Below are 13162 nucleotides of genomic sequence, written 5' to 3'. Positions count from 1 at the left end.
CCAGTTGGTCAAAATGTTGTTTGTTTACTATTCTTGTGGGGACTACTGGTCCCCACAAGTATAGTTAAACATGTCCACACACACACACACACACACACACACACACACACACACACACACACACACACACACACACACACACACACACACACACACACACACACACACACACACACACACACACACACACACACACACACACACACACGATTTGTAACCAATCCTCCCCAAAACTATCTTTCCCAAATAAGATAAAAAATACTTTGCATCAGCGGAATCTTCCGGAACCCATTGTTTGACCTCTGCTCTGGAGAGGGTCAAATCAAATCAAATGTTATTTTGTCACATGCACCGAATACAACTGGTGTAGACTTTACCGTGAAATGGTTGCTTATGAGCCCTGGGACATAAGTATAACTCATTCAAACAAACATTCTGCTATTGATGACAAGACTATGAGTCATTTGCAGGATCTGCACACACTGGTCCATATTTCCTTAATAATAATAATAATTCCTTAGCATCTTAACACTCCCAAAACATTCAGATGTGGCCCTGTTTTTAGTACTGGCCATGCCTGTGGGATCACAGTATTTGCTGTTGGATTGGAGACTTTATGAGCAGAATTATAAATAGGACAAATATGGAGGTTCCATATACACCAGTATTTAATGATAATGGTTATATCATGTCCATACCCATTGTGTTTGAATTTTAATTAAACACACCGCTCTCCAGGGGATCATTCTATTTTTTTTTTTTAATTAAAAGATTATTAACAAAAAGAGTTTGTGGTTGGCAAGAGGCTGTCCATTCTTCAACTTTAATATTTTACCTGCACTTTTATACATTTAAATATGCATTATTAAAAATAAAACACATCTTGGGGAGCATGGCAACCTCGGCTAATAATCCATCCATTACACATGTTCATTGTATTCTGGTTTTAAATGACACACTTGATCCCAAACAGAGAAGGGAAATGTATTGAGCATGAAAGCACAGAAACAAAAGTGCACACGCACACACACACACACACACACACACACACACACACACACACACACACACACACACACACACACACACACACACACACACACACACACACACACACACACACACCTTTGTACAAGTAATAAGAATGACAGTGTTTCCTGTTTTTAGTGTCTCCCTTCAGTATGAGACCCCCAGTCCGTCTCCTGTTGAGCATCCTTTGTTGTATGTAGATTATGTGGTCGAAAATGTTCCTAGACAATCACATGACGAACCTTCATGTCAATCATTTACCTTCTCATTCATGTACATCTCCTTTAGTGTACAGATCACAATCCAACGGGTGAATTAAAATACATCGGAACCAAAGAGACTGGCCTCTTCATAGACATTCAGACAAAATGGTGAAAACATACAAGTGTAAAAAAAAAAATCTGTTTATCCGTCATTTATATTAAGATATAACTCTAAACTTTGATACATGTTAGTAAACTTTCAGCAAATTGATGGGTATGTTATGACAATCATGACTTTATATCACTTACAAGTGCCATACTGTATATCAAGGTGGGCCAAATAGTCTCTCACATTGGAAAAATATCTATTTCAAATGATCAGAAAGCAATTGAATAAATAAAAAGATAGCTTGTCGGAAATGTCCTTTGCTTAGACACTATTGAAATACTTTTGGCCCAAAGTACAGGTAATTTCTCATCTCACTGCTTTGAAACTCCTCAAACAACTTATTAAGCACATAGGTTATTCTTGTGGGCTAAGACATAGAACGGCAAGTAAAACAAGTTTGTTTACTTTGTAAAGGAAAATCTGAGGAGTGTAGAGACAGTTGCTGCTTCTAGAACTCCAGAGGGTGACTCAGGTTTATCATGGGCTTCCAATCACAAATATCTGACCTCTCCACATAGTCTAAGAAGACCAAAACGTCTATGTCATCTAGGAGCTAGAAGGGATATCATCTGGTCCGCAACCCACAGCTTGGCTCATGCAAAGTCCATAGGTAAGTCACCCAATCCTCTGCAATTGTCTCCTTCCCAAACCACAAGTGCCAAATTTAAACTTTCCTAAACATTCACTCTGATGCAACCTCACCATACCAGACAATGGGGAGGTCAGGAAAGTGGGTGTCTAGGTGGGTGGTTGGGGTGGGGGCTACCACCTGTTAATTATGTGGTTCATGTAGTCCTCTGTGGGCAGCCTGGCTGTCCCTTCGCCCCCCATACCGCCCTCATCTCTGAGAAAATCCCGGGGATCGAGACCGCGACCCCGAAGCGCCAAGCGGTGCGCGCGTCTCTCCAGCTGCCGAGTGTACTGATAGCGCTGCTGGAAGAGGTCGCGAGCGTAGTCATACAGCTGCATGTCCAGGTCGTTGAGCTCCTCGATGCGCGCCACCGTGTCATTGTCCAGGTCCACGCCGGCTGCCCGCGTGCTGTTGTACTGCACAAAGGGGCGGATGAAGCGCAGTCGGAAGGTGCGCTCGAACAGGAACTGCGTCTTGCGCTGATACTCCGTCAGACCGAAGAAGGCCATGTCGCGCAGGTTCTTCTTGGCCGACTCCAGGAGAAGTTGCGAGCGCCGCTTATCGGGCACGGTGGAGAGGTTGTAGCAGCCCACCAGGCTAAGGTCGGCGAGCATGCGCACCTGCCGGTTGTTGGCCAGGTTGTAGGGGCAGTCCATGAACTGCTGCAGCGTGCAGCCGGACCAGTCCGTTCCCTCATAGCAGGGCGGCAGCTCCTCGGGCGTGGGCGTGCGCCCGTCGCACATGTGGAGGGACGTCTTCCAGGTGGCGCCGCGCTGCACATGGCGCCACTCGCTCAGGTAGCGTGACACAGGGTCCCTCAGCAGGGTGATGTAGTAGAACTTCCTGCAAAACACAACAGAGGAAAACACACTTAGTGACTGAAAACAAAATCAACACAGTGATTTTTCAAGAAACACGAATGAGTGACGACTGACTAAGTCAGCAGGATCAAATCTGGTTTCGCTATGGTCTCCTCAACATGAGATGAACTACGGAAGCCTTCAAGGATCAACAGTGACAATGTAAAGATTTTCATGTACATTCTACCGACCACTTGAAGTTTTGTCAAAAACTGAAGTGAATTATGAAGAGCACACCTGTGAAACGTATTAATGTACTCAAATGGGGGGAGGCAGTCTGAAGAATCAGGGGTGCTTCATGTCACCACAAATCACTGCAGTGAATGTTGACATTGACTTCAGTTTTGATATATTGGGGAAATTATCGTTGGCGCTTAACCAGATAGCAAAAATTCCAGACCTCAGGGGCTACGGGGTCCAGACCAGAGACCTGGAGTGACGCACATCTTGAAACAATCATCTCCAGAGGATAAAAGATGGGGAGAGCGAGAGAGAAAACAGGGGCGGAACATTCCTCTGCATCTGTGTAATCAGAAATACCTGTCGTGCAATGGCAAGAGGCCTGACCTTGGTGTGGTATTCTACTGCTCTGCAGCGGGAGCCAGACATTCACAGACACCGAGACAACAGTAAATACATTCCAACTCCGGGGGGCAGTGTGTGTGTGTGTGTGTGTGTGTGTGTGTGTGTGTGTGTGTGTGTGTGTGTGTGTGTGTGGATTGTTGTTGACCAACCCTGACCCCAACATCCATAGCCCTCGCCTACACAACCCTGTTCTCCTTTACACGCCAGATGAGCAAACTGTTCGCTATTCTTCCCATTAAACTCCACTGTCTGGCCTGTACTTATGTCATAACATTAAGATTCAATCTGACTGCAGAGAAACAGCCAAGGGTCACTGCCTTAGCAAAACAGACAGACCATGGTAATAGGATTTGGGTTAGAGAGCTGGAGATGGGGTCTGATAATGATTCAGAGTGATCCCTATACTCTTATCTACATTTGCCGGGTCATAACACAACCTTTAAAACAGAGACAGTGGCCACAGTAATGCCAAGTTCAATTCAATCAACAATAGAGCCAACTGCTACTTAGTTTACACCCCTGGCTGGAAAAGAGAGACAGCGACGCAACAAGGTGGCCATTTTGTGCCAGGTAACAGAGGGGGAAAAGAGGAGCCCCTTGTTTTTGGCAGGTGCAGGTGAAAAGGTCAGACTTTCAGGTCTTCGAAGGGGTACACAGGGGATGACAACTACTCTTCTTATCGTCTCTCATTCCGTATCCAATCACGCCCACCTCTGTCTAGTATCAGTGTAGTAGTCAAGGTTCAATATTTTTGAGTTTGGAATTCTAGGCCTTTGGGGTTTTCGCGATTCTCAGGAAAATTCCAGGGGACTTGACCGCATTAGCGAGTTATTGTATAATTGGAGTGAATTGGGTGTTGAAAAGACAACACTTTCTCACGTTGAGAAACAAAAGACTGTTAACTTTTTTAAAAAGTAGTTCATCCCCTTTAGCATACAGATGCACAAAACAAAAGTAGAATAGAGTATCACACCTCAACTCCCAGCCATGCCCCCTGGTATGACTAGAGAAGATAAGAGGGGGAACTAATGCGAGAGAGTGAAAAAAAATGAGCATTTCTTGATGAATGGCTGAGCTGGATTGGGGAGAACTGGAGTCTGGAGGTGGGTTACAATTGGGAGTTCTGATCTCATAACAAATTAGCGCTCTGCTCAGTCAACATTGCGAGCGAATCAGAGTGTACGACACGGCAGGACCCCCCCCCCCCCCCCCCCGGGGGCCTTCACTACACCAGCACACCTGGTAGAATGAGATATGATGGGGTTGGAATTGGTGGGTAGAGGGGGAGAGATAAAGACAGAAAGAGACAAAGAGAGAGACACAGAGACTTTGTGTGTCTGCTCTCTCTCAGAGTTTTTGCTAGACACCATGCTGTTGTATTTGAGTGTGTATGTGTCTTTCTCTTGCATACACACACAGACCATCTAGTTCACACTCACATTCACGCACAAGCAACCAAACCGCGGACGATGAAGTCTCATTCCCACACCCACCCACAGCGGAGCAACTCTGCACCACTGTTGATGGATGGGCCCAATACTGGTAGTATCTATCAGCCAAAAATGCTGACTGCGCTATTCTAATGGGATAGCAATAATGATGACAATTTGCCACAAGATAGGTATTTCAGAAACATGACAGCGTCTCACAAGATGGATAGAGTGTTATAACACACACATGTTCTTTGTGTAGTAGCACAGGCATGACTGATTTTGGATTTGATTAGGATCCCCATTAGGCAACGCCAATGTTGACAGCTAGTCTTACTGGGGTACGACACATAAAGAAAAAGACATTACATACAAAATACTTTACATACATTTAAAAACAGACACTTGGATGCAGCACATTATTAGTTAGGATGTAATTCACAACAATGCCACTTGATGGCAGTATGCACAAAATATTCCCTGAATCACTGAGAACATGTTGATTTACAATTACTGTATAGTAAATTAAGTCACATGCATTAAGGCGGCACAATTAATTGAATTCACATCAATTCACATGTCCAATATCCATATCGCAAGAGATATCCATACCACAATATTTAGAAAAGCCACACAGCCGCGTGACGTCCGTTTTTACAGTGTTCTCTAAAAAGATAAGCGAGGCCATGTTTTCTTATGTTCACAACATTGAGTGAGATAGATGGACAGAGTAGTGTTTCTCAAACAATTAGGTAACACTAAACTCAATAGATTCTCAAGTGGTAGTTTAAAAATCAACCAGTTCTCAAAATAACAACCTAAAGACCATAGGTCGGCCGCCTTTGGTTGAAAAGATGAAAGACAAACCGAGATTAAGAGAAGTAGCACAAACAATGTTGACGTTAAGATATGCACAGTAGGAGGCAACAGCTATACGAAGAGGAAGTTAAAGAGAAAGAGTGGGAAGAGGACCGAGAGAGCGAGAAAGGGGGTGAGGGGGGGTAAATAGAGGACAGCTTCAAAAAAGGAAGAAAGAGAAAACGTTAAATATAACCATGACAAAAGAGACAGAGGAGAATGAGAGAATGAAAAGGGAAATTAAACAGCACGAGGTGAAATGAGAAAGATTGAAAATGGCAAAGAGGAGGAAGGAGAGAGAACGGGGCCGGTGCTGCTGCTGTGCAAGCCTCTGAATAACGCTAGCATAGGCACCCTTTTACAATGGTGCCTGTTCCTCACACGGCGTGACACCACATTACACAGAGCCATTACGATGACATATCCTCCCATTCACCTGCCATCCGCGCAGGCATACACGCGCCACCTCCCCGGCCATATCTGGACCAGAACCAAAGGCACTTCAGCCAAAGTCCCAATGCAGGGAGGGCGGGAGAGGTGCACTGCAGTAATACAGAGGAGAGAAGAGGGAGAATTAGGAGTATTTTCCTTCTAACCCGTGTCACTTCTAAAATCTCGCTCTCTTTCTTCTTCTCTTTTTTTGTCTGTCGCCCAAATGTTTTCTTCGCCTTCCCCCCAAATCGTTCACACTCCTCTCCTTCCCCTTTGTCCACTTACCACCAATCTTCCCTCTCTTTCTCTCATTCTTTTCTAATCTCACTCTGTCACCCCTCTTTCTCCATCTCCTGCTTATCTTCCCATCTCTCTTGCTGCCAAGGGGAGAGGCCTTGTTCCATTCCTCTCTCCTATGAGGTCATTATGGTGTTGCAGGCCCCTGGAGCCCATTGGTGCGAGGCCGAGTCCTGACTACTGATAGACCCCCCCCTTTTTAATCACCCAACTCCCCCTGTTTCCACAGTGATTAAACTGGGCAGCCGTGTGCATGCCCCGACAGCATTAGAGGATGGCTGCATGAGCCAATAACCTGGTAATTACCTACCTGCCCGCTTTACGCGCGGCCAGTCAATACTAATACTGGCCAAGGCTTTAGCCTTATTACTGAGGCGTAGCAGGCTGGTCATACGGCTCAGGATTTAGCTCTGTTGACTGACACTTTGCTGAAGTAGTGCTGCTTCATTATCTCTCTAGAAGTCACCATTTTGCTTTCTCGAGCACTTTGGCGCGTGGCTCAAATGGGTGAAAAGTATAAGATACCGCAGGTAAACATGGGGTTAGGAGAGAGGGCTGGGGGAAACATGGGGTTAGGAGAGAGGGCTGGGGGAAACATGGGGTTAGGAGAGAGGGCTGGGGGAAACATGGGGTTAGGAGAGAGGGCTGGGGGAAACATGGGGTTAGGAGAGAGGGCTGGGGGAAACATGGGGTTAGGAGAGAGGGCTGGGGGAAACATGGGGTTAGGAGAGAGGGCTGGGGGAAACATGGGGTTAGGAGAGAGGGCTGGGGGAAACATGGGGTTAGGAGAGAGGGCTGGGGGAAACATGGGGTTAGGAGAGAGGGCTGGGGGAAACATGGGGTTAGGAGAGAGGGCTGGGGGAAACATGGGGTTAGGAGAGAGGGCTGGGGGAAAGTCCAGATTCAGTGGCATCCTGTTAGCATTAGCTTGGAAGATGTGTGTCCCTTCTATGGCCATGTGACTTTGTTTAGGCTATTGGCAAGGCCTCCAAAAAAATGTGATACCCCTACCTGAGGTAGAACAAAACACAAACATGTTTTCTCACCTCTAATGTCTCCCCTATATGAAATGGATGGTTGTGTACAAATATTTTACTGCAAAAGTGGGTAAATTGATAGATATATTTTAGAAGGGTTACATACGTCTCTTGGTATGAGAACTGTGAGTGGCACGGTCATGCCTCCACTGTGTATGAAAAGCTGAAGCCAACTAGATGGTGTTCATGTTTTTCACAACACAAGTACATAGTAGCATAACCAAGTAACAGGAAAGCAACCTGTAACACAACAGTCAGTCACTCTAGTAGCGTATATGTACAGCTGGAACATGTCCCCTCTTTTCCCCTCTGAAACTAAGTGTGCAAGGTGTATTCAACGTCTTTGAGGTTACAGGACATGAGTGTGTCCTAACAAGGTGAGTAGACACAGTAGCCAGTAGTGGTTGTAGTTCTGGGGCCTGACCAGCTTGCACAGCTAACTGACTCTGGGCAAGCTGCAGCGACAAGGCCAGTATCCTTCCTGTATGGCTGGCAGGGTATTCAGGGCTGTGAGGTGATCAGTTTCCATTTCTAACACAGTTGGATTCAGGCAGACGACGCTTCAATGCCAACGAGACCCATTAACTAACTGGAATGTTATCTCAGCCTGAATGTATAACAGTAATGCATGTATAAGGGAGGCAGGTAGCCTAGTGGTTAGAGTGTTGGGCTAGTAACTGAAAGGTTGCTAGATCTAATCCCCGAGCTGACAAGGTAAAAATCTGTCGTTCTGCCCCTGAACAAGGCAGTTAACCCACTGTTCCTAGGCCGTCATTGTAAATAATAATTTGTTCTTAACCGACTTGCCTAGTTAAATAAAGATAAAATAACCATACGTGTAAGTCTAACTTCTTTGTTAATGTTTTTAAAATGTAAATAGTAAAGTATTTTTGTCTGTATTATCTTTTTCGTTATGCGTCGGACCCCAGGAAAACTAGCTGTAGTCATTGGCGTCGGCTAATGGGGATCCCAGTAACATCTGAATCGACTCCAGTAGTGGAATGGTTGGTTGTCCGCTTGTTTAAGAGAGAGTCTGTGAAAGAGCTGTCAGAATCAGATCTTCCCTTAGATCTTTCCAACACCTAACTGACGTGTGGTTGGAGTTTTGGTAACAGTTTATTTGGTTAGTCCATGCTCTACAGACTAATCAGAAACATTTAAACTAACCATCTACTAACCCTAGCTCTAACCTTAACCTTATTCTGAACCTAACCCTAACCGTAACCTTAGCAAGCAGTTGCAGATAGTATGACCATCTGTAGAGCAGAGGAACTATCCAAATAAAGCGTGACCAGAGTTTGTTATGTTGAATGTGGCAAAAAGTCCTACATTTTCCTTTATATTCCTTTGGAAGTCATGTAGGATGATTATTTGACCAATATTTACTATGGGTAGTTGGTTGTGATTAGGGTCTGGGGGCAGGACCAGCAGGACATGAGGAGAGTGACAAAACCTGAGGGTGACCTCAGGTTTCCTAGAGGTTACTTAGAGTATAGGTCATAGACTATGAAGCGTTGGTTATGAGGCGTTGGTTATGAGCACAGCCCCAGCCACATACATATTTGAAAATGTATTCCTTTAATGAAAAGTAAAAAGGGGTTGCAGAGGTGGTAGAGCTGATCAAGCACGGGGCATAAAGACCACTATCCCCCAGTCAATCCCCAGCCACCATACACAATGACATACAACATCTTTCTATAAGTCCCACCATCCTAAGGGGCCTCTTGTTTGCCAAAGATGGCATTATGTCCTTATAGGGGTGTTGGGATTAGTGCACAGTTTCCCAGATCAATGCATGAGTCACCCCAGCATGAGAGCTCATTCTTCAGGTGTCACACGGGCTGGCCAGCCATGGGTGGTAACAAAATAGGTACATATAAGGGCAATGCACAGCAGCACTTTCCAGATGGCATCTTGGCTGGTGAATGGCCCCCTGACATGTCTCTGTCTCTAGTAACTGCCAGAGGGGAGGACTGATGGTGGCGTGGGCCTATCGAGGACAGGGCAGACAGCTCAACCCAAACAGCATAAGAGTGCACGACAACGTCCCAATGCGCATCACAAATGCAGCGAGCCAGCGGAAGGTCATGTTGGATTCAGGCAGCCTTTTCGGACTAGCAATGGATCAAAGTTACTTCTAAATAATAAGGTGACTTAAGAGCCCAATCCTGGAGGTACAGGTTATAACACAGTTGGTGCCCAGGGTTCTCCTTCCTTCCGTTGGAGCCTCCCAGTTGCCTCATTGATCTTCGAATACGCTCGTGACTTGGAATACTTGGTGTTGCCATGCCAAGCAGTCAGCTGCCTTTTCTATATCCAGACAATGGTGTTTGAGTGCCATTATGGCAGGACTACTGGATACCCAATATACTGTATTGGACATTAAATATTATTGAGTACAGGTCATAAGTAGACTACACAAATTTGAAAGATGTCTAATTTAAAACATGTAAAGACAGGTGATTAAACCACCATTTAATGTTATTGTGGCAGTCAAATCTAGGGGAGCCCCCTAACGTAATTGCAAGAGGCTTAACATATAACATCTACATCGGAATCTTTGACTGAAAATAAATTACAGTTTTCACCGTCTCAGCCCACTTGTTTTCCTTAAAGCCCATTAGATTACAATAACTACATCATCAAAAAACATGTAACTGTATGTATTTTTGTCAGGCAGGACCAACAACCACTGAATGTCAGCACATTTGACTTGGAAAGTTGTCCATTTATCAGCTACCCAAAAGTAAGGCTTACATTCATCATAAATCATTTGTGGTTGATATTTCCACCTATTGCATCTCTGTGTTTACAGGTCTATATTTCCAAGAAGCATTAAGATCTCCTAATGCTGTTTGTTTGTGTATGTAGGGCAGACAACGGACTACTTGTATTACAATTTTTGCAATATTAGTGCTTGTAATATTAGGTTACATGATCTTATGTGTCCCACCCCCGTCCAGCCAGACATTATTCTGCATGTTTTGAGTTTAGGGGGTGTGTCACAATATCTATCAATTTAACCACTTTTGCAGTAAAATATTTTCCCACAACCATCCATTTCATAAAATGGGAGACATTAAAGATGTGAAATTGTTGTGTTTTGTTATCAACAACTAAATGCAAAAACTAGGGTTTCAAAAACGAAAGGCCTTTTTGAGGATTGGCCACTAGCCTATTTGATGTGTAGTCTATATGTGTGACTACGGTTTCAGTATGTTGTTCATAGCATCTGTGTGTGTAAATCTGTGGATATAAATGTATGTGTGTGTTTCTCAAAGAGTAGGTCATTGACAGACTATATTACATAGTGTGTGCGAGGCGAAGTGGGATGTCTCTTAAGCCTCCCATCTGATATTTAGTAGTCACTCCTCACTTCTTTTCTTTCTCTGCAGAAAAACAAGCTCCCTCTGGGTGAGGAGGATTACCCATTCTCCACTCCGATTCCATAGGGACTAGATTTTAAACTAATTATTTTCTACACGACAAACAGGGAACAGGGGAATCCCTACATTTCTAAGCGGGACGTCAGCGCCAAAAGGGACAGCAAGAAAGTGATGAAGTCCTTGGTTGTCCACCTTGAATTGACTTGATGTCGTCTTCAATTGGCATGACGTCAACACCTGAATATACTGTTCCGAGGTAGAGTTTGGCGGATACAACGGCAAGGGAACAAAGTAAATGCACCTACTACAACGTCCTAATGAAGTTGGTTACTATTAAGTGTGACACCTTTGACTAACCTCAGCATCACTCAACTGCAGTCTTATCCCCAGTTCATTTCTCCAGGCCACATCCAGGGCCTCTGACACCAACAGTCCAATCCTTTAGGTGGGGTGCCCGCTCTGCCTATACAATGGCAGGGGAAACACTGTCCAGCTGGTAATATTCTCAGAAGGATGGGCAGATGAGAGAGGTCTGTGGGGCTGTGGCTAGTAAGTCCTAGAGCAAGTGTGTATCTCAATAGTCTAAATTAGCTTCTTCTCCTCTATTTTCTTTCATCTGCAGTGATCTGGAAACTGTCACTGAGTGGATAAAACATTAGGAACACCTGCTCTTTCCATGACAGACTGAACAGATGAAAGCTATGATCCCTGATGTCACCCTGATGTTAAATCCACTTCAATCAGTGTAAAGGAAGGGGAGGAGACAGGTTAAATAAGGATTTTTAAGCCTTGAGACAATTGAGACATGGATTGTGTATGAGTGTCATGTCCTTTCACCTGTCAGGTTCTTCCACATCAGTGCAGATGGAAGTGAGGAGATGAGCCAGCTTAGACTATTGAGATGCACCCGCAGAGAGAGAGAGAGGCCCTGTCGTGCTGATAGGAGAGACGACAGTCTAAGGGATTTGAGAGGGGCTTCAGTGCTGAAGAGGACTCTGGGGGCCCGGGGCCAGATGTTAAAGGCACTCAACACACATTTCAGATTGAAGAACGAAAGAAAGAAAGGAGAAAGGAAAAACACAGATGGAGAGATGAGAGATGGTCAAAACAGACGGGAGCTAGACTAGATTCACACTGGTTCTGGACCAATCCACACGTGCACTTTCCTTGTATTTGCTGGGGCTTCATGGTATTTCAATTAGTATGCAGCCTAGTGTCGCCAGACAGGGACTTAGTGGTGTACTACTTGGTTGAAGAAGGCCACCTCATAGGCACATATGCAGGCAGTGAGGCACACCCACACACAATTCTCCATCTCTATTCGTCTTCCACTAAGAACACCCCGCTGGCATTTTCAAACTGTGAAAATAGAGCGACGCTGAATAATTCAACACTGGGGGAAGAGACACTTCGTGGAGCACCACTGGGTTAGTTACACCTAAACCTGCCACCGCCGCAACAGTGAGGCGTCTAATTCCAACGTCACATTAAAACCCATTAAATAGCCTTTGAAATCCTGTGTTCCCGGGAATCTTCAAAGGAAAACACATCAATAACACTGGTAGTGGGAACACGGCAAGCAACACCGTCGTTTTTAGGCTACAGCGAGAGGCTGCACAGACTGGCTTCAGGGCGTCTAACCAAGCATTCAGCCGCAACAGCAAACAACTCAAAACGCAGTCTCTTTTCAGCTTTTCGGGGGCCAGAAGTACTTGACTTGAACGTGGGGGATATAGAGCAAGGATTTGCATAGCCTTTCAGAGGCCTTGTCGAACACAACAGCGTTGTTGACTCTCAACGGAAAGTTTCTCTCAAAGAAAGCGCTTTAGATTTTCGGAGTGCATTAAGTAAGTGAGAGGGAGTTAAGTGTCTGTATCCCGAGGCCATTTGAATTACTATTGCTTCATCAGTGTCCATTTTGAGAAAGAGATAAAAAGGCATCTATAGGAATCGAAGACAATGGTATTGGACGTGCATTTGAAGTAGATACTTAAAAGATGGCTCATTTTGTGCTTCTCTGGGATTATCAGTGTGAACTGCGGAACTTGACTCGTCTTGAACATTGCAATTATTTTTATTCCGTGTTTATCAATGATAATACCATTGTGAGGTATTTGGACAGCAACATCTCAACACAGAAATATGAAACGACACCAAAGAATCTCCATTAGAACATCAATAGGCCCATAGCCTAAATAACGGGTTGGGCGATACTGATATCACAGAGACCATTAATACATTTACC

The 13162-nt window shown here is 44.7% G+C and overlaps 1 protein-coding gene across 1 annotated transcript in view; it reads right to left on the bottom strand.

Moving 5' to 3' along the window:
• Window positions 1-203: 203 nt before the first annotated feature.
• The window catches only part of LOC120051014 (heparan-sulfate 6-O-sulfotransferase 1-B-like), a 97218-nt gene continuing 84259 nt past the window's right edge, over window positions 204-13162 (bottom strand). Inside the window, exon 2 of the mRNA XM_038997588.1 lies at window positions 204-2875. Within this exon, the coding sequence (XP_038853516.1) occupies window positions 2164-2875 (712 nt within the window). The 3' untranslated portion in view covers window positions 204-2163. The remainder of the gene's footprint in view (window positions 2876-13162) is intronic.

This window comes from Salvelinus namaycush, chromosome 7 (genome assembly GCF_016432855.1).
Source record: "Salvelinus namaycush isolate Seneca chromosome 7, SaNama_1.0, whole genome shotgun sequence".
Taxonomy (NCBI): Eukaryota; Metazoa; Chordata; class Actinopteri; order Salmoniformes; family Salmonidae; genus Salvelinus; species Salvelinus namaycush.
This window is presented reverse-complemented; position numbering and strand designations above follow the sequence as displayed.